The sequence below is a fragment of the Xylocopa sonorina genome, chromosome 10, assembly GCF_050948175.1.
Source record: "Xylocopa sonorina isolate GNS202 chromosome 10, iyXylSono1_principal, whole genome shotgun sequence".
NCBI lineage: Eukaryota > Metazoa > Arthropoda > Insecta > Hymenoptera > Apidae > Xylocopa > Xylocopa sonorina.
Window position 1 is genome coordinate 3,661,373 of NC_135202.1, and position 23,148 is coordinate 3,684,520.

Below are 23,148 nucleotides of genomic sequence, written 5' to 3' on the forward strand. Positions count from 1 at the left end.
GTTTTTATGAAATGTGCTGCCCCCCACGTCTAAAATTAATTACTTAAATAGGAGATGAAAGTTTTAGCAATTTACAAGTTTTACCTCCTGAGATTAGTTTCAACTTTTATTGCTCCACCTGTTTTCGAGTTTCAGGGTAAAATGGGAATTATTATAGTAGCAAATTTATTGCTCTGCATCAATACTGTTTGTCATTTTCTTGTAGGACTAATGGTTTTGAAGATACGATCAATAATATGAGGGAAACTGCTGTTTCTCTGAAAGAAACAAAAATCCCAATTTAATCTGCCATTTTTGCAAATCGGACCTAGGTTTATATGAACTTTTGTGTTGTGTTTTGAGGTGTAGTATCAGTTGTAAAAATTTAATTTGCCACGCGAGTAGTGAATCACCTTGTATATTACAAGCATTTTGAAACGGCGATACGACATTGAAGACTTTCGCAACATACATTTTTACGACCAATAAAAAAACCCAAATCTTAATCATTCCGATATTAATATTCAATATTAATCAGCCCACTTTCTATTTCAAGTTTAAATATTTATTTTGTAGGCAAAAAAAAAAAGGAAAAGGACAATGAGGAGCTTAGGGTCCACATGTTCGACAGCCGCGTCGAGTGAGACGATAACGGGTTTTATGGTACGGACTCGACCTGCCGGAAGAGGATCCAGACAGGGTCCAGATGAAACGAGTACCATAAAACCTGGTCATCGTCAGAAAGTCGGAAAAGTCCCATCAAGGGGAGAGCACCTTGACGGAGATGAAGTAGTAGGCGTTTTGGAAACACCTCATTGGTGGAAAAGGTTAACACCTACTGCTTAGGATAGCATTAAAAGCCTAGGTGAAAGAAGCGGTTAGGCAGAGTTTATTTTGAAACGAGCTAGAAGGGATTATGCGAATAGAGTAAACCGTAGCGTTAGAAATATAGATCAATTTCTGCAGAACTCAACAATTTCTTTTCTTAAATTTTATGTTCGATGAAGTGAAATTATAAAACAAATTGAGATGAAATGAAGTTGGTAAAAATTTTGTTAAAAACGAAATAATTCTATTAACTCACTGGATAGGCAGCGATTAAAGGCTGAGAACAGAATCGAGGAACTCGATTCTACACGAATCCTGAGAAACTATCTTTACAAAAAAAGAATTCGACAATATGAAAAAATTTACAACATGAATACCATTCACGACAGAGGAATGGCTTGAAAATTCAGTAATCCCAATTTATCGGGATGAGTTGACGAGACACGAACGATTTCGATCTTGACCGTGCTCGGTTCCCACACGCAGCCGCGAACTGAGCCGACGGGTAACGCACAATAGAGAGCACTTGGAATTGCAAAACAATCGAGCGCGATCATTTCCGCGAGGTTGTACGCCGTTCGTCAAGACCGTGTTCCGCTGCGAACCGTCATCCGTGATCTTGATTCGCCCCGAGAAATACCGGGACACTTTTCGAATTGCAAACGCTGAATCAGCCGTTGCCACGAGAATGGTACACCCCGTGAAAAGGGAACAATGAGATTCCCAGCGGTACCACTCGCTCTCTGTCTTCCTGTTTCCTCGGCTCTTAAACCGATCGTCTCATGCGCAATTTTTCTCTCGACCATCCGTAACGGTCGAACCAATTTTCATTTCATTTTAATTTAGCGACAGTTTTGGTAACAATCGAAATCCTCTGCTGCAAGAAATTGCAAATTCTTGCGACTATCTGAATAAAAAATGGTGGAGTTTTAGGATTCGCTGGAGAAACTTAATCGTTTCTTTCGTCGATTCGATATTGTTTAATAAAAGAAGAGATAAGAATTTGCAGTGTATAAATAAATTTTTTTTTATGGACTACTATATCTGTAACCTAACAGAAGATGTAAAAAGGATAGTAAGATGAAATTTGGTACGAATGAATCTTTGTGTACCTCGTTAAGAGATTCAGTAGCGATAAATGTTTCTACAGGTTGAAATACCGTTGGTCACGATTGGTTTACGATCATAAAAACTCCGTTACAACTAAGTGGATACATATAATTCGCATTTAAAGTGAAGTGAAACACGTGAATTTCTTAGTTCCACAGAAAACAAAACCACGTGTGCTTAAGAATTTGTAAAAAACTAGTAATTTCTCAAATTCGAGCCTCTTTATTAAGCAGAAACAAGCGTTCCTTTTCTCAGCTTTCTCTTTACTAATTCGCAAAAAGTCTCGCAAATTTAAAAAAAAGCAGTTTCCACCGATAATCACGTATTTTTCAGCAATTTCGTTTACTCGTTTCTTCTACTCCCCGCGTAATTTAGAAGAAATTTTGTACGTTCAGATTTAAGAACGTTTAAAGTAAAAGATGTCGATGTAATAATTGTTAACGTCACGATACTTCCCCCGGGTTAACGAATTTACGATCGTAGCTTTGTGAAAGGGACACCATAAACTATCCTTTAGATATTGAACTTGACTACGAGGAAGTCACGTTGCGCGTTCCCCGTGGACACGCTAAGAATTATGTCCTCTTACAAATAATACCACGGGGAAAACCGTGGATCTCCGTTTTTTCGGCTTTTCGAAAATCTTCTCTCTTCTTAAACTTTTCAAATGTTTGCAGTCTGTCATTTTAATTGGTTGGTAAATATGTAGGTTAAATTGATTGTAAGCGACGATAATGGAATACGATTTCTTAGTTTTCTATGCTTTCTTTTTTCAGAAAAACGAATTTTCTTATTCTGTTTATAAGGTGCGTTTAATCGTCGATGTAATTCTTCTTTTCCTTAAACTGATTAATTAATATCCTTTAAACTGAAGATTGCCACAATCAAGACTTCCACAATCGTAACATTTAAACGATCAATCTAAAAAAAGGAAGAATTGCATCAGAGGTTAAACGTATCTAGAAAATAGAGAAATAAAATTCGTTTCTCCTGGAAGAAGAAAGCATAGAGAAGTAAGAAGAAATTGAATTGGCTGGTCGACAGCAACTGGAGCAGGTATTCGCGTCCAATAATGTCCACGATCGAGAACGAAGCGTTGCAGCTTAGTCTCGATCTTGATCCTGACCATGGAAAGGCCACGGCGAGCGTTCCACCGCGCGGACGTATTACGAGTAGTGGCCTCGCGATACGATCGCGAACGAACGAACGAGGCGCGAACGTAACTTCGCGAAGAAATGGAAATCGTCTCGTTAATCTTCCTCGACGCGTCTCGAAGGGACTTCTTCCATAATCTTCCATTTTCGTCGCCCTTGACCATCGATCAAACTCACCTAGACGAAACTGTCCTGACGAAATTTCTTTCGATCGCGATCATCGATGTAAAAAGGGCGAGTGGTGTGAGGAGTCGAGCGAATCAAGCGTTTCAAAAGATAACTGCAATATTTCTACGAGCACAGACGATACTGTAATTGTTTCGGTGATATAGAGATAATTTTCAGGTTTCTTCAATGGAACCATGACTCGCAAGTGAATTATTCTCGTGGAGAATTGTTATGCTGAAACTTCATCAATTATTTAACTGGTTAACCGAATAAAATTAGTTTGAATTGTAAAGTAATGGAGGATATCCTACGTTCGTGACTAAGTAAATAATAATTCCGACGTTAATTTGTGGTTTAGCTGATATTAAAATGGAATAGGATCGCTTAATGGTTAAATAAAATTTAACATAATTTTCTGAGAGATTAATTTAGTCACGACGTGATTCATGTTTCTCCTTTTGCACTGCGAAAGAGTGAAGTCGTAAAGAAAGCGTGGCAGAGAAGCCTGTTTCTTCTCCGATCTCGTTTTTTCCATCGCACTTTCTGAATCGGTCCACAATTTACATTAAATTTATTCTACCAAACAGTTTTATTATTCACCAAATACCCGGTAGATTATGCTTCTAAAAAGTTCAATCACTGTGAAAGGTGCTCACCCAAAAAAGCTTACAATGTTGCCTTGTCCACAAACATCTACATACTGTGTACGGTAAGACAGAATTAAATGGTGAAACGACCCGAAGAAATAGTAATTCCAAATATAGATATTGATGTGTGAACTAGCCTCGTTTCGTTTATAGGATTCGATGAAAGAGGGGGTACACGAGAAGAAGAAAAAGAGAAATTGCAGCCTTGAACCTAAAATCGACTAACATTGAACTTGAGAAACCAGAATCGACTTTCTAAGCGAGTACGTTTCGTTAGCCATGGTATTTGAATTGCAAGTCACTCGATAGAAATATTAGGGACGGCGGTTTGGTTGCTTTCTATCGTGACATAACGAGTTTTTTCGTTGCTTTCCATCTACTTTTGTATTCTTCTCGTCTTCGTTACGTGAAGCGTTTGTACAAATTAATTATTCAACAAAAATATTAGGAAGACGATATGTTTAAACATTTCAAATATTTTCTGTACACTGATTAATGCGTGTTACTTACTTCAATTAAAGGTAAAGCTAAGAGCATTATCTCGAGTTCAATCGTACATAATTGAAGCAATATAGACTGTCTTCCGCTTGTAATCTTAACTGCACTTGAACAAGTATCTATTTCTGCTTCAAACATCCAATTTCCATCGAATAATTATTCTACCGTTTGCACGTTTTAAATCATTCCTCCCATTACATTTCGTCCATTTTTTCAACTTCATTTTCTTGCTAGTTGCAATGTTCGCATTTTTAACATGTCAAACAACATCAATCAACTCGTGTTTAGCTCACAGAAATTGTATCGAATGAACCTGAAAACGTTATGTTAAAGTTATTAAGATCGAATAACGGTAATAAAAATAATTTCATTTCAGTACAACATAAAAACGAAAAGAAGAATAATCCTGTGAAGCATAACAAAACTATACAATCCACATAATACAGTTAATAATAATAATTTAGTAGAAACAAAATTTTACAATATGCTTCATTTCAAGATAAAATAAATATATGTACAAATGTACTTGTATAAACAAGAAACACCAATTTGTTGACCAATTACTTTAATCACAAAAAAACCTATAATAATGAGTTTTCTTGAAGATGAAACTTCGACATATCCAGTTGCCAGCTCAAAATCCCCGTAATATGTGAATTTTAAAAATTCTTTAGTACCATTTTCGAGATCAAAAAACATAAAAACAAATATAAATAAATAAATAAATAAGTAAATAGATAAATAAATAAATAAATACATAAATATATATATGTTTTTTGATCTCGAAAATAGTACTAAGGAATTTTTAAAATTCACATATTACGGGGATTTTGAGCTGGCAATTGGATATTTATATATATAAGTTACATAGCAACAAACAATTCAAGCAAATAAATAGCCGATTTTAAAGGAAAGTCAAAATGAAGATAGCCCCGTTAAAACAGAAATCGGATCGAAAATAGTCATGATCAAGGATGAAAAGTTAACGAGTACGTACAGTTCGTTGCCGGTGAAATAACACCCTTTGTACCACCGACCTCCATCGTTCTCTACACTCGCGTACACTGTCCTTTCACCCGCCATCAACCATCACGGATGCATCACGAGACGCATCCTCTCTCCCGTAGCTCTCGAGAGAATTACGATCGAACTTTCATCCAGAACGCGTATCCGCAATAAACGATTAGTCGTTTCTACGAGACACCGCGAAATATTTCGCTCCCCTCGTTCCACCCCTTTAGCCCACAGCGGCGCGCTCCCTTTCACCTTTCTCGAGCTCTCCTCCGTTTTCCACGCGTTAGAGAGCGTCCGATTTCCTTTTTCGCCACTGGCGATCTTCACCTCGAGGCTTGTCCGACGGATTTCACGCGTTTTTCCCATCCTGCCGGAGATTTATATCCGCGATTGAACGCGTCGAGACTGAATCCCGTTTTTCTGCCGCGACGGACAATGCCACGCGATGCCACGCTGCACGCTCGCCGATTTGTTGTTGGTTGATCACCCGAGATCCTCGAAAGGAGGATGTGGCTGGTGAAAGCCGGAATTGATTCAACCCTCGAGGATTAAGCCGTAAAAGTGTCGTTATCTTGTTAGCTTTAGCACTCAGCTTTCGAGGCGTAACTTGTTTGAAATCTGTCGTGACCAATGGAGGAACCTGCTCGCCATTGGTGCTGTTTTACGACGGCCTGCGAGCAGCGATGGATCGCAGCTCTTGTTAAATGAATATTACAGAGATTTCCACAAGAATTGTTGTCAAATTTATAAAAAATCCCAGTCGTTTGTTGCAACTATTTTATAAATGTACTTTTTCTTGCATAATAAAATGTTTCCTTGGTTTTTTTTAATTGCATTATTTACTGTGTGAAAATATGTTTCATACACAATCATAACGATGATTAAGTTGAAATAAATGTTCAATTTATGTTATATGCCTGTAAACGATCTGCTAATGCATTCACTATTCTGCTATTCAAACGCACATGTCTCTTCCATCTCATTTACACTTTATTTACAAATTTTATGTATAAATATAAATTTTATGTATGAATTACTGTTCATGTGTCTGTATTCTAGAATTTATTGCATTATCAAAAGAGCGATGATTACTTATTCGCTTAGGAAGAAACTCGCACTATCCTCTTGATGATATAAACCGACAAAATGGCGGAAGATCGATGATACTTTTTAGACGTTTCCATTTGATCGTATATCTTGTCGCTGAAAACGTGGAAAATCTTACGTAATTATCGTGAGATACTACTCTCAGAGATATCGATCTTTGCAACGAAGACATTCTTTCGCGGAATGTTCGCAAATCGTGATTCGATGGGAGATCATCGAGAATCCATCTGCTTTCACATTTCCGGTATTCTGAAGTTTTAGTCCCTTTTGTCCGCGGGACGTTTAATTAATACATATTTTGTTCGTTAATTTCATTTTTCATAATGCATTTCCTGTTCTGCGCACACAATCATCATACTGATTGCATTTGTACGTCCGATTCAGCTAGTGTACAGTTCTAATAACCATTAATTAAATCATTATCTGCGCATTGATCTCAATTAGATAGATTTTAGATTTGTTACTTATTTCCTGCTACGTTATATCATGTTATTGTCTAATCAAACTTAACTTTTTTATATTATTTATTTATATTTAATACCTTTATTCGACTACAAAAATTCATAATCACTTTATATTATTTATATTTCAATTGGAAGTTAATTTTTCCTTGTCCAGTAGACTCTCACATTTAATTGTAATTTGTCTCTTGCAATTTATTTGTTATTTTAACCGAAGATGCCTCTTAATTTCGTTGAAGTGCTTGAATTCCTTGGAATAGTATTCGAAATTTGCAAAAATCCACTAATAGTAGTCTTCATTGATCGTATACCTTAACATCGTTTCCTGTCGTAACACTAAATCACGATCTTAAAAGCATACTTGGAGAAACGCACGGTGCCTCATCATCTATGAAGTTCACGTTGAAACTTGTACTTAATTCGTAGTCCATGCACCACGCAGCTTCTAAAGGACCGCCGATCTTTATCCGATCTAACAAAGATAATCCGTCTACCCTATTTCCCTTGTTTCAGATTAGGATCAGCTACGCGAGCTGAATTTTATTTGCAAATTAGATTACGCAACCGATCGGCCGCTATTCTTACATCGCAGAATCTGCGTATGAAAGTGTTCGAACTCCTCGTCGATCGATATTCATCCTCGTCGCGTAGGAAGAGAAAAGCGATCTAAAGTTTTCAAGATATTTCAAAGTGGATAACCTTTGTTTTAAAAATATTTTAAACTTTTAGGAAGAAAATTGTTAGTATTTCATTTAAATAAAAATGAGTTTTTAAGGCGAAACGTAATTTTAAAGAGAGCGAATCTTTATAGAAAACGATTGTAAATAATTTTGCAAAATTTTTAAATCAATGGAATTCCATTTTTACATATTTGCATTATTTTTATTTAAAGTTCTGTAAAGTCTACATTGTACAGTCATCTTGAAACTTAATTTTGCTCTACATAAATGTAATTTTTCCATCTTAACTGTACACATTATACATTGGTATTAATTAACTGATTCGTAGATAGTTTAAGAGAAAATCTAGCATTATACTTCACGTGCCCCGTGTTTGTTCTCAATTTCTTGAACAGTACCAATTGTTTCATGTTGGAAACGAAAGTGAAACTAACGCATTACGGTAATTAACACCTGCCATAGAAGATGTTAAAAAATGAAAATTAACAAACGGTTATAGCAGCATATTTTACATTAATTACACTTTATTGTCAATTAATACAAAGCCCCATTAATTTTGTAAACACCTCGACAATTTTCCGCGTAGATGCAGAACAAAAATTAGGGAAAATAAGTTTGAATTTAATCTTCCTAAATCTCACGTTCACAACTTGACCACGCTCGTTTCGTTTAATTGGAGACGAACGATACAAAGCAGCTCCGTTTTTTCACGTCTTCGTCTCGCGATTTCTCTGAATAGTCGAAACTGATCAATCGTTCGCGAATAATGCGACTCCTTTTTTAAATTGTCTTTAATGAGCGTGGCGCGGAGCGGGGCCGTGGCGGAGAGGAATTCTTTCTTCATTGACAATAAGTGGAACGGCAGAAACGAGGTCAAGAGATACGAACTCTCCGAGCGAAGCGGTGCATCCATTCCCTTCGAACAACCGTGCAACGCGTGATGATAAAACGGCTTTGTACGATGTCACAGGAGAATCACGCTGGACGCTTCGCATTAATTCACGGAAAATACACTTTCCTACTCTAAACAAGTTGCCTGGTTCGTTCATTTATGCGCGATAATACGATTTCAGCGTTACAACCCCTAAAAAATCGGAAACTACTTTGAAAATTCTTTGACTAGAATTTACACCAAAATTTGGTCTCACATATTACAAAATGAAATAATTCAAAATATCTCAAAGTACCAAGTATACTTTGTTTACTTAAATTTATTGCAAGCTCGCAAATGATTTATCGCAAACTCTCGGAGAACAAACTAACACCAAATTAACGTACAAAGTACGAAAAAATCGTGAAAATTTCACTTGCAAGTGTCTAAGCAGTTAAATTACAAAAAAACGCGAAACAACTCTCGATTTTTTCGAGCTAATACCAAAGTTTTACCGGGCGGACGTTGATTTAATTACACCGATAAATCATGGGAGGCGATTAACCTTCGATGATGCGCGTCTAGCGGAAGATTGATCGCTCGACAGGATCGGAGAATTCATGGGGCGATTTTTCGAACGATACCGCAATTCCTCGAACGCTTAGCAACGTAACAGTAGAACCACCAGGAAGAAGTTCAATGGCCTGCGGCTCGACTCTGCTTCGACACGTACGAACGCGGGGGAGGAAGAGGCGATCCATCACCATCTTCCAACCCTGCACTTTCGATTTCCAATTATTCCGATGTACGATGCGCGTCGCGCGTGCTTCGAATGTTTCTAATTATACAAATTGCTTGATCGTTGTTATCTCAGGGGAAAATCGTCGGGAGCCGCTTATCCCATTCCGCGACGATCGCGTAATTATTAAATATTTATAAGCCGAAGCTATTCGTAGAACTATGTGCCACTATTTTTCTTTTCCTTCCATTTTTATCACGTTCTGCGCGATGGTAAATATGTTCAGATAAAGACGTTACCTTGCGTATAGACGTTTTAATTTTGTTTCCTGTTCCCTTTATTTGCACTCGCTTAAATGCTCCACTAACCACTTCGTGTCGCTTGATTAACATATTTTAATCACAGTATTTTCGTGCTATTTAGTGCATTAAAAAATTTCTCTCGAAAATATTTTCTTTTCTGTACGGGGAGAAGAACCTGTTTGCAACAATTTACGTTTGGAGAAAAATATCGGGCCTTCTAATTAAACTACCTTCATTTGTCTCGTGTACCTACAACCCAGGTCGTAACGCGATTATCGACTTGATTCGAGGCGATTAATCGATCTGATTTTAATAGCATGACGCGACAAATTAGAAACGCGAGGATCGTGTTAAATAGAGAATCAGAACGACGCGGCACGGCGTATCCAGGGCGGTTAATTAGCGTGTTGGAGACAAATGAGGGCCCTGGTACCGTTACGTGTCCCGTGAATGCGCGAAATGCTGCGAACTGAAACGATAATCGCTTAAAGATACGCGTACGAGCGCCGGCTGATCTTTTCTCGACGTTGACACTCTTTGTGCGTTCACTTCTCGCACCTTGACCTTCTTCAACCGGGAAGTCTGGTATCCTTCAAGGATACTCGCGTCTCAACATATTTACATCATATGCTTCGCGTACACATCTGTACGCGTGCGTGTGCTTTTGCGCTGCAATTTCGTTGCGAGAGTAAATTTCTTTTTCGATGTCTAATTCTGACTGAATTTTTCAAATATGATAATACCAATATTAATCGATAAAATGTTAATTAGCAGTGACAAAAATTCTGATCATCATTAGATTGAATATTCTGCTTGGAATTCCTCGTATTGCTCCGTGAAGCATGCATTATGCACTCTCCGTTGTGTAATACATATGAAAGAAAGAGAAGAATCGATCAGAAGTAGGAAGAAGATAGGAAGGGCAGAAGATCTTTAAAAAATATTTTACAATATTATATATTAAAAGCAATGCGTCTCTTCTTCCTTGGAATTGTAGAAAATTCTCAAATATTTATATCTTTACCAAGTATTTCAAACAAAATAATATTCTGTTCCCCGCGAAGCCACAGAAGCTGCGATTGGGTTACTAAATATATCCAGTTATTCGAACTGTAGATACAGTTTGTACAGTTTTGTAGCGTTCGTATAATCAACGTTCCACCGTGTATAATTATACATATCGAGATTGATCGCGAACGCATAAGGATGTTGCTTAATAACTGCAGGTTTTGCGAATATCTTAATTAAATGGAACACGCGGTGGCGTGCAACGCAGCACGGTTTGCGTGCAAGTTTTCCGTTTTATCATCAAATTACTCACGTAGGAAGATCTCCTCTGAGATGATTATGAGTCTGTCGCTATTATCGCGTGCTGATTTTAATTGCCGGAGCCATCCTGGCTTCTAAACCTGAGTACGCTTGTCGACAAAATTTATTATTGCCTACGAGTTTGTATAATTTATTAAGTAACGCGAGGGAGATAACATCGTGAGTTCAAAGCCTGGAAAAAGGATGCGAGGACAGATGAATAAAAAATTTCTCCAACATACTATAATACAAAATTTGAATGATTCGAAAGCAAGTAGAAAGTTAAGCTGCTAAGCTGTTGTTTCATATTGTTTCAAGTTATCAGACACGTATTGCAAATTGAGAAATATAACAGAATACGTAACAAACTTTCGATAGCGAGAGTTAATAATTTGTTCATTTCGGCTAATAATTGGAAACTGATTGCAGATTTAATTTTATACTCAAATATAACCTCTAAACCCCGTTCGCTCCGTACGTGACTCCTACTTTAAGTTTAAAAATAGACCCAGGCAATTAAGAAGAAAAACATTGACGCCCGTCGCGCATTCCCTGCGATCAGTCCAATTACCCGTTTCTTTTCTGAGAAAGCTCGCGTTCCAGCCATTTTTACTAGCGCCAGGATTATCCCTTAGGACGGTGGCAAAGTAATCGCGGTGTAACCGGTTTTTCTCGCGAACGATTGTCAGAAGCGGCTCCTGAATTGATTCGAAATGGCGTACTTATTTCGAGACACCCACGGAGCAGGATGCGTCTAACGACGGGACGGCAAGTTTCGACGGATGGTGGCACGCATTTGTACGTGGCGTGCATCGGCGGCGAGAAAGTTCAAGTAGCTGGAGCAAAGTGGAAAAACTTACCGGATGAGAGTTGGTTCGCCGAGAACATCTCGTCCTCGCCAGGCTGAAGGCGGACTTCCATTTTTCGCAGACGCGAGTGCAGCTCTCTGGTGTGTAGAAAAAGGAAGAGGGTGCTGGAGATCGCGATCAAGGCGATCAGCTCGATGGTCCTGAAAAGGAGCATCGAATTAGAACAAAATAACGGCTCCGGGTTTTGCTATTCTTGAACGAATTGCGGTAACTCGATCCTCGACAGTTTCAAACTTGAACTTCAATTTCTCACAATATACGACAAACTCGCTTCCATTCAGATTTAGAATAACCTGCAACGGAGTATCCTGTAGCGAATCAACCATTCGTTTCTGTCTTTTGTCAAATAGATGGTCTCTACGTGGATTGGACTCGGTTGATGCAGATATATAATTTAAAGTGCTTTTGATTTATACAGAGTGCAAACTCGTATATAAAATAAAACCGTGCGGATTTAAAATCACTCAAACTTACACCACGCTATACGCGCGTAAAGTATATTCATACCCAAGTAAAGAAAAATATGAAAACCCCTCGAGTGGGTAGAGAAAACGACGCCATTGAAATCGGTTTTTGTTTCATCTCGATATCTCGATCCGTTCCTGAGATATAAGGGCTCAAAGTTTTCTCATTCATGACTACGGCGCGCAAGATGGCGGCGGTAGTTATGAATGGACTTGACCCAGATTTTTTCCAGGAAATGCGTACGCACTAATAGTAATAGTAAAAATCCGTCTGGCAGCTGTCTGGCACACTGACCAGCCCACGTGACAGACGATTGAGGTAGGTCAGCGACTAGGTGCGAGCGAGAGCTCCGAGTCCTTTCGACGAGGACAGACGTAGTAACCGATTAAAAATTACCCTTCTCTTTACACGACGATATCTCGGCAACCGGAAGTCGGTTCGCGATGATTCGAGAACCGTTTTCAAGGAGAGGATTCGAGGCTTCCAACAAGCTGTATATTGTTAAATAGTCGCTTTTATCTTCGGAGATATAGCGCTTTAAATTTTTTATAATTTTAATACGAGTTAATCGGGGTTTTAAGTGGTTTCTTGTTGAAAATGTTCGACTTTTTTCTATAAAACACCGGGAATCAATGTCCGTTTACTAGATAAATACGTAAAACGAAGAGAAAGTATATTTTACTGTACAAATTACTTTGGAAAAAAATTAAAACAGAAGTTTCAAGACAAATTAGCTGAAATTTTCAAAATGTTGCCGTAATTATATGAATAATTATGAAACATCTGTGAGGTATGACGTGACCCGGAAACGATCGTATCACGGTGTCACGTGTAACACGGGATCGAAAAGGGTTAAGTGCCTAACGGTCGATCAGGCAAGAAATCGAGCGAAGAAAACGGCGATATTGGATCGCCAGACGGATTCGAGTTGCTGTACTAGTTGTCGACCGAAAAAGTCGTCCAGCGCAGAAGGTTAATCGATCGCATTTCAATTTTATAGATCGCGTAAAATAATACGAGATTTATCAAGCGAAACGCTTAATTATAGCAACCTTCATTACAGCCCAGAATGTAACCCAGTCGCAAGTGTACATTGGCGAACGCAAAGTAGTACAGTGTGGTACGCGAATTGCATCGAGATGAAAGCCTTTCCAACGGTACGACAAAATACTCGAGGACGCCCCTTCCCTGAAAGCGGCGTGTTACGAGCTAACCGTCATGTGGGTTGTCGTCGTCGCCAGAGGAAACAGGGCATAGCGAACTCATCTGTCTCGTAATTGATCATCCTGGTCGCGAGAGATGGTTCACGTGCGACCTGGTTTCAAGCGATCCATCGCGTTGGCCGTGAAAGGACGACCGCGGATACGTAAAATCGTCGCTGGTATCGCGTGCGCAGGGTCGAGCTTGATCTTCGCTGACGCGCGGTCCCGTAATTTTCTGGGACGGTTCGTAAAATAATTCGCGGAGGAAAATGATTTTTTCTTAGAAAGTATAAATCCAATGTTTCTCTTTTTGAACGCGGAGACTTGAATTTTCTTTTTCCTTGTCTGCATTTTTCTTGGACTGTATAACACGCTTATGTGAGGTTTGTGTAGGATTGTATAAATTAACATTGTTAAAGGACAAGTTCTTTGAAATTTGTAAAGCTTCTGCATAAGTTGGAGATGACTGTTAAATAAACAATTTTTCTTTATAAATATTAACGTTTTCGTTTCACATTTAATAGAATAGTTAATGTAAACGCATGATCGGAGGATGCTTTTGATTTGTAAACTCTCAAACCGTTGGAAACCGGTTAAAAATGTCATTATCAAGCTGATCAAACGGTATTGCATAATTTGAAACGAGTATTGAGGTAACGTTACATAAACTTCTGTTTCATTTCCGCGATAGAAAAAAAAAAAGAGAGACCTTTCTCGATGGACTCGGTTCTATCCTCGGAGGTACCGGAATTTCCGGTTCTCGCGGTCACGATTTTGCCCGTCCCGTAATCGCGGCTCGTTACGAAATTATGCGACTACGCTGTTAAGCGTGTGTCAATGTCCGAGTGGTTGAAAAAACGGAAACGGGGGAAACGATCACGATACGTGAGAGATAGAGGATGATGGTTTCCGTGAAGCATCTCCGCTAAAGGACAGAGCAGACGCGTTATATTACTTGCTGGGCTATGAACAAAAAAGCTGGTTACGCGACGAATATATGATTCATCCATTAACGCGTTACGATCACAATCCGAGGTGATGTCGATAAAAAACGTAACCGGTTGAACAAATGTTTGCTTCCTTGTTCTTGTCCTTTACGATTGAAATTAATTGGTGTTACACAGAGACTGCACTCTCAGTTTTGCACGCTTTTGTATATTAACCAGTTAACTGTGGAATTTAGTTTCCCACAGGGTGCGGAATTAAATACAAGTAACGACGTGTATACACGTCGAACGCAGAGCAAGTGGTACTATTATACATTTTACGAATGTATTTAGTTAGGTTACGTATGTAATTAGTTTTGATACGCGAACCCCCCTCCATATGAAATACATAGCGGTCGTATTGGTAATATAAAGGGAACATACCACCAAATAATATTCTTATTACATTTTATTGAGATTTTATAGTGAAAGGTAATATTTTATTTTACACGACGAGTATACACGTCGAACGCACTTAACTGGTTAAATAGCAAGTTTCTCGATTTTAATTCGTAAATTCATCGTGCGAATCTAACGAAGTCTAATAATTGAAACCTTAGGAATTTAGAAACTGTACGCACAAAAGTCGATTTGATCGAGAAGCGGATTCGCTGCGCAAAGCCTTTTCAATTCCCATCGCAGATCTACCGGTATTAATTCACCGTTGATACCAATCGACATCGAGGGCCAGCGAATGCGTAAAATGGCCCATCGGTCACGCGCGTCCCCGTCGCCGGCGTTCAGGAAGACGAATAACTATAAGTTTCTGCTTTCTGCCTGGTGCGCCGCGTCTACCGTCCTACAAAGAAGCGCGCGGCCTGTTCGCTCGTAGAAACCGCTCGAACGTCTAGGTAATCCAGACAATCGCGTCCGGAGAAATGAACGCGTGTTCAGCTAAAAGAAAAGAAGAAACGAACGGTATCGGCCGCGAGACACGGTGTCAACGACACACGGGGACGAGGGAACCGTAAGCTCTTTCGAACGCGCTGGACAGCTTCGAACGTGAGAATGATGCTATTACGAGCGGAGCTTCAAGTCGTGCGAAGCTAGAAAGGCAGATGCCAATTTTAAGTGCGCTTAAACGGAGGTAAACCAAGGTGTAAAGTACTCGAGAGGAATTCTCCAAACGGTCTTTTCTTCTTAATTGAAAATCTTAGGATACCGTTAATAGCGATAATAAAAAATTCAGTTTATTAAAATGTACTAAAAGAGAGTTTCTAGAAAACAGGGTAATCTGCTTTTATACAAAATCAAATAATTCAAAAGGTAAATAGAAATACCAGATTCCAGTTTTTCAATAAATATAGTTACAAAGTTACTTCGATAAAATTATAAAATTCAGGAAACAAGTCAGCTTTCACCACAACTCTCGAAATATCGAATCTTGATGTACGACTTTCCACGCGAACTATATATGCATAGGCATTTACCATCTCCGCGTGAATTCTTGGTAAACGTTTTTCGATGACAACGAAGCGTGTCCACGGGAATCTGTTACCATACTGCGTTCTTTTTCTCGTCTCTGGTATTGCAAAAAATGTCGATCACAGTTAACGAACGGATTCGCGCGCTCGTTTTCCTGCGCGCCATTTTCGACGAATAGACGACGAAACGAGCGTTCGATTCGCGTGTCTTCAACAGGATAGAAGGCGGTTGTGGCATCGCGAATGTGTTTATAGTCCGCGAGATGCATTTAACGCGAGCCACGATGCGCAATGCAAACTTGCGCGACGTCCTGAAAAGTAACAGTAATTATGCTCATTTAGTACGTCCCGGTTCCGCCACGCGGTGACTTAGACGCGACTCTCTTGCGTTCTCTCGCTGTATAAACTTATTAATCTGTTTTCTTGTGAAATTCTTGGTAAGCTTTTACCATTTGGTGTAAATAAACAGGCTTGAATTGCGTGTTGCGTTACTCGTACAAATTGAAGGCCAGCCAGTTTTTAACATTTTACAATGTTATTACGTAGGATTCAGTTATGGTAAAAGCAGCCTTCCAAGGTCATTTTGAAGGTCGTTTCAAGATCGTGGCAACGTACGAGGCAAACGAATAATAATTTGAAATTTTCCTAATACTAGACAAAGAACTTTTTGGTTCGCTTGTTACTTTTCAAAGCCATTAATTCAATTGCAGACAATCTTTGCCTTGTTACGCGAACGATGAAGATCTTGGAAATATTAACCTTTAGCAGACCGTCTCGAATATTAGAGATTCTAATTACGCTAGAAATAAGACTGAACTCTGTTAATAACGAGGAGAACTCGTGTCCGACAAACTTTTACCATTAACAACGCCATAAGTGCAGCCGGATACTATTATAATGTAAGGGGTTAATGGCGATTGCTGCTCGACACGCGATCAACGATTGATAGGTGGTTAAAAAGGATGGAAATATCTGGCTTCCGTAAAGTAACTGGGACTTAGCGGAAGGTCGAGAGCTACTGGAGGTGTTTCAGCCAGATGTTAGCAGTAATTTTTTGTCTTCGAACGCTGTTATTAATGGAACTGATAATTATATTGTAATACACCTTCGCTCACGTTGGAATTTTGTTAGCACCGTTAGAACCAACGTTAGAAGGTTCATTAGAAGTAAAACAGCTTTTTTCACTGAAATCTTTTTACAACCGTAGCAACTTCACTTCTGGAAGATTGTTAAACAAAGAAATTATCTAAGATATTTGTTCTAATACCATCGATAAAATAAAATTAAAATATTGTTGAAATATTAAAGAAGTAATATAATAATATATGTATATACTAACAATTTTAAATCTATCGTTAATCATTTATAACTAATGTACTAAATCTATATTGTAATTAACTGTAGAGCATCCGTATTCTACTAATATGAAGATAAGAACTATTAGTATATGTATATGAACTCGTATATAGACAAATGATGGACGAATGGTCATCAAAATAACTCATCGATGATGCTAAATAGAAATTAAATTGCTATTAAATTACATCAATGGAAATACCTTTCGTAAAGGGCACTAATTTTATTCCTCCACCTTTTTATCGACTCCACAGAGACAAACCACTGTTTCAAATGAATATTTCCATCGGTTAAGCTCGAGATCGATGGCGAACAAACGGCAGAAGTCGTATTCCGATCGATTCTGCGGTTTTAGTCTTTCCGGAGTTCCATTTCGCCCGTGACGAGATCTCGTTCTCGATTTATAGCGCACGTACACGAATCCACAGCGTTTTCCACCTTCTTTACTGTATATTTCAATTTCAACCAGTCGAAAAAAGAATTCGACTTCGACTCGAATCAGAACTCAAATTGAGAGGCCCCTCGCGTCAAGTAACGCAGAGAAATATGAATAATTCATACGTTTAAAATATTCCTGGAAATACTAATATTTGCATTTCGTCACATCTCCGACGCAACTGATCGCATAAGCAGTTTCCAAGGATATGCTCACAGAACTATATATATATATTTTAATGCATAATATATAAGATGTGGAAGAGAAATAAATTAAGAAGAGTTTTAAATGCACGAATTATTAAAATAAACACATGAGTTTAATAAGCAATTATTATGTTATGTAGGTAAATTCGCATTTGTTTGAGGAATCTTCCCAGGACGATCCGCGGTTCGCTACTCGTCGCGACAACGAAGAAAATTGTACATCCGGTGAAACGTGAGGACGGTCGACACCGGTGGAACGAATGATCCCGATCGAAAGTGCAGACGCGTCGGATAGCGAAGTCAGTGAGAGTTCACGTTAATGATGGCTTAGTGACGTGGCTGTCTTCGTTCCGAGATTATTATCCAGCGTGTAATGGCACTGATACTTTCGAATCTCGTAAATGGATAGGCTGATGAAAACAGCGCCGCGATGATCTCCTTGGGCCTGGTCGTTCACCTTGAGAATCCAAGTTACGGAAACTTTACCTTACGAAAATTATATTCCGTTACCATTCTACCATCGTTCGACTCTCGAGAACGTTTTACGTGCACCACTTTTGTGACAGTGGATCACAAAAATTTGATTTTCTCGTTTCGAATGATCGATTCGGAGAAAGAGACCGTTTCAAATTTGTCAAACAGCTGATCGAATAGCTCCGCAATTACCCTTTCAGCTGCCATCACGCCGTTTCTATTTCATTTCGCATGCGTACTCTCGATCGAATAAAAAATTTGGTATTCCTCGAGAAAAATAGAAAAACGCGCCAGCAGTCGTTTGACGTGATAAGTCACGAGGATAATAGACGCTTAATAGCGGTGTTTTAAAAGCAATTAGCTTAATCTGTCTAATTGAGTTTGGCTAGAAGTGGATGTTCCAGAAACGATTGCTGGAAACGGTAGTTCCCATCCGAGATTCGCTCAGACAGTCTAAGCGTTTCAGACGATTTTAACAACGAGTGAAATGACTTTAGTGAAATTCGATTGTTTCGATTACCGTAAACGGTTTTTATTTTTAATGTCATCGGGTGCATCAGGATTGAATATCACGTTGCGACAGGATTACAGCCTCGAAATGCAAATCTCCAGTTTCAGATTCGAAAGTGTTACATAAGCGGGGAAATCCTGTTACAAGTGATTTGCATAAATCAAATTAAAATTGAAATTGGGTAACGAAATCTACATATTTGCGGATGAATCCTGTGCTCACCACTTCGGTTCTCTGATATCATGGGTTTCACCTGATATTTAGAACGTTATTTATGAGCCTCTTTCTACGTCAAATTGAAACATTACCTTTTTGTAATTCGATGTAAAATTCAACTGATATATTTCGAGTAAATTTCTTAACACCTTTCGATTTTTTGACACTTTTGAAATTAACATTCCTAATTTTACAAATAATTATTTCGCATCTTTAAAAATATTTCTAGTTATTCAGTTGATTATGCAATCTTTGTTTGTGAATGTGAAAATAAAAAACGAAAATTATTCAATAACCCACCCTCCCCCCGTGTCAACCATAAAAATCGATCGTCATTATCCAAATAAAGTTGTCACATTGCACGAACTATTTATACTTACGGGAACAAGTAAACTGGTCAATCTAGAGACGATAGAACGTGGAAACGATGTACAATTTGCGTTATTCCGCTGTCCAATCAACGTGATGCATCGATTTGTTCGGTGAGGACGCTACCGGATGACCTTTAATCCGTTACGTCTGAGCGATGCATCTAAACGTCATTTAGAAATGCTTCTACCTGTCCTCTCTTCTTGAATGAAACTTTTTTAACACGGCTACAGCGATTAGTCTACGCGTGTCCATTCAGTAATACATGAACCGCGATCTCGCGTTTGGTCGCGGACATCGTGGGAAGAAAGGTAGCTCCAACGACTTCCTGTTTGCTTTGCTTATCTATTATTAGCAGCAATTTTGTGAACCGAGTATAATGGGGTAAGTTCATTGTCACTGTGAAAAGTGTTACACGTATTCACATCTCTCAATTAGGAAGATCATCTTGCTTAAGTTTTGAAAATGATAGTTATATTTTGCATTTCCTTTTTTGAAGTTAAAATTTGTCATTTCGTTCCTTTCTCAAATTTGTGAGATTAGAAGTGGCAGGTACTTCGCGTTAAATATATTTCTATTATTATTTTCCCAGTAGTGCCTACTGTGGATTACAAACTCCCACGCTATCGAGAAGTTCCACGCAATGCTAGAAGATTCGCATCTAACGGAAATGGAATGTCAATCCCCCCGCTCGGAATAATCAATTACTGTTATATCTCTGCGGACATCCATCACGAAATCAATACTCACGCGGTAATACGATAAAAAAAAAAATCGTAGAACGAGTAACAACCAATACCGTTACGTCCTTTTTCTGCCTCTACCATCTTGATCTTTTCTGTTAATTTCCTATTCACTTACTTCGAAATGATTATAAATAAATATCGAAAGAAGAAGAATATTCTGTAGGGGTGACATAATCGCGCGAGGGATGATTTTCAAGAAAATAAAGTTTCAGAGTTCCAAGATCAATAGACTATACCAATTAATAATGGTATAGAAGGTTCTGTATTAAAAACTTAGATAAAAATAAAATGTAAAAGAAAAAGATCGGCTAAAGGATTGAAAAGGCTGTAAACCAGATTTATTGAATTCGTCCAGCTTGACAGTAACCAAAATAACAAATGATCCATTCGGAACAGTGAACAAGACTGTAACTCCGGAAGCTGCAAGTAATTTATTGTACACGAGCAGTGATTATTTGAAGAAGAAATATCGCGCCATTGATACCCGCGCGAGAGCTTCGAGGGTGGTTCGAACGGCGCATAAGTTTTTATCGAATTCGTAAATAATTGACGGGGTGCTGTTGGAAATAAAAACTCGATCCGCGGCTATAAATCAGACGCGTCCGGTCGACGCGAAAGCAGAAGAGACACTTATCTGTTAGCAAGGAGCTGGTGGCCGTTTGCTGAACCCGACGGTATTCCGGGGTTAAGCATTTTAACGCGTCGAACGTCCGCTGATAAATCGATTTCAGACACGAGACCACGGCTCTCACGCTTTGTGCCTGGGCCAGGGACGATTTATCAACCGTTTTCTCGCCTCGGTTCTGATACGGCTCGATTGAAACGCGCGCGAACGCCCCAGGACGCCGATCAGATGAATATTCAATGGGTAATGGCTGATTACATCATATAATAACGATTTGTCATAATTGTACGGTTGGTGGAATTCGTTGAGCTTTGTTGTTTTGATTATCGAGCGTGAGCGCGAGGCGCGACGCTTTTAAGGATGGGACGTGGGAACACGTGTATTGTCTCTGACTTTGGGCGGTTTATTACGATTTTCTAGCATTTCTTGCGAGACTTTTCAAGCGAACCTTTAGTGATTTAGTTATTCGAGTCTTGGTCAAGTTTTAACTTTTTGCTAAGAATTGGGATGCTATTGTATGTTTTAAACATATGAGCGATTGTGAAAATTAATTTTATATACTATTCGTTTACGTAATTTTCTAGAATTGATGAAACTTCCTTTTATAAAATTGTGATCCTAGTACAAAGGACTTTTATCATACTTTCATCAGTTATACTATACAAAAATATGATAATAACGATTAATCATATCGCCAATATTGTATTATCATTTAAAGAATGATATGACAATTAATAAAATTACTACAACTCTTTTAGCAATTTTATCCATCGCAATCATTGAAACAAATGTATTGTTTATTTGATAAATGAGGTTGCTGCTACAAAAGTATATTTTTTTTATCCACTGGCAAACGAACGCTGAGACTTGTCACACAGAGCAACGAAACAGTTAAACGGAACCACTAGAGTAATCAGAGTTACCGTTTTAACAACAAAACGTGGAAATTGCACGAGTTTCAGACCATATGTTTGTAAATCGACAATAAGTTGATTCGAACCTACTTATTTAACCATTACTGTTACAGCAGTATTCCTGTTAAAGCTCTGGTTATTATTTAATTCAAGAATTTCTCGACAAATATTATTTGCTTTAAATGAATGAAATTGAGAATAAAAATAATTTATTTTCAACGAACCGTGAAAAGAACTTCCTTATTAAGAAGTAATTAATATGGAGAGTTCCAGAATTAAGTTTTACTTACAGCCATTGTGCAATTTTTCTTTTCAAAAAGGTCATATATTGCAAATGTGGATAGCTGGTATTGATGTTAATTTAAGTCGGTCGCAGGTTTAACTAGATATTCTCAATTAAATTGTGTTCGTTTTATAAAAAATTTTCAAATATAAAGTGCATAATTCTGTGCTTCCATTTTTATTCCCTGTTACTGGCGACTCCTTTTCCTTGAACTGAGAAATTTTTTACACGGAATGTCCCAATAGTTATATCATCAGATAAATGTTGTCCGATAAACACATTTGTGTATAATGTATAAATTACGTTATATTAATTCTGTTCATACCTCTGTTCATACTTTGGAACGAGAGAATTTCGTTCAATATTTATTCCATATTTCTCCAATACTTGTCAAATATATTTCTTTCCACGAGTCTGCATTTAATATAAAATCATTTCAATGACTGACTTGTACCTAAGTAATCTATCATTAAACGAATCTCCAATCACGAAAATGGACAGAAAATAAAGAACATCTGGTATCACAGATCGTCCACAGCGTGTCTTTTCCGGAATACCTGATACACCATGAGTTGTATCAGGACAAAAACTCATTATGGAGGAATATTCTATTCGATCGTGGTGTTTCTATCGAATTGTAAAAAGAAGGGGTGGAAACGCAGAGACAAACTGTGCTCTCGAGGTGTGTGGTTTAGAGCAAGAAGTTGATCGTGAAACGAAGGAAATGGTAGAAACGCGAGTTAAACGCGATCTCAATTAGCAGCAGATCTGGTAGCCTGGTTGAGCAACAACGTGTGGTTGGCAAAACAGTGGGCAAAATCGATTAAAATCAGCAGAGGAGAAGACTCACCTCTTCGGGACAGGCACCCGTCTGTGCTTCCACGCGTTGTCGTTCAGCATTGTTGCGTCGGTTTCTTCTCTCCAACCGAGCGAGGATCAATCGAAGAACAATGGCTTGGACCCCTTCGACGTCGATCGGATCCTCAGATCCGAGACGTTCGAACGCGACTCATCAAGCTCGGACGAGGGTCGATCGGATTCATGTAACTACCACGTACCTCCTTTCGAGCAGTTAACCGGATCCACGCGGCGCTATCGTGGCAATCGATCACTGAGAACTTTCAACGCCACCCTGCGAGTCGATTCGATCGATCGTTCGCACACGCGCCCCCGAGCGTCCTCGTTAAACGCTCATGCTCG

The 23,148-nt window shown here is 38.6% G+C and overlaps 1 protein-coding gene across 2 annotated transcripts in view; it reads right to left on the reverse strand.

Annotated features, from left to right (window-relative positions):
- The window catches only part of Pip (heparan sulfate 2-O-sulfotransferase pipe), a 60,982-nt gene extending 37,834 nt beyond the window's left edge, over positions 1-23,148 (reverse strand). For both annotated transcript variants that reach the window (XM_076902841.1, XM_076902840.1), the window contains exons 1-2: positions 22,799-23,148; positions 11,727-11,875 (exon numbers count right to left, since the gene is read on the reverse strand). In XM_076902841.1, coding sequence (XP_076758956.1) covers positions 11,727-11,875; positions 22,799-22,848 — 199 coding nt within the window. In that variant the 5' untranslated portion in view covers positions 22,849-23,148. The remainder of the gene's footprint in view (positions 1-11,726; positions 11,876-22,798) is intronic.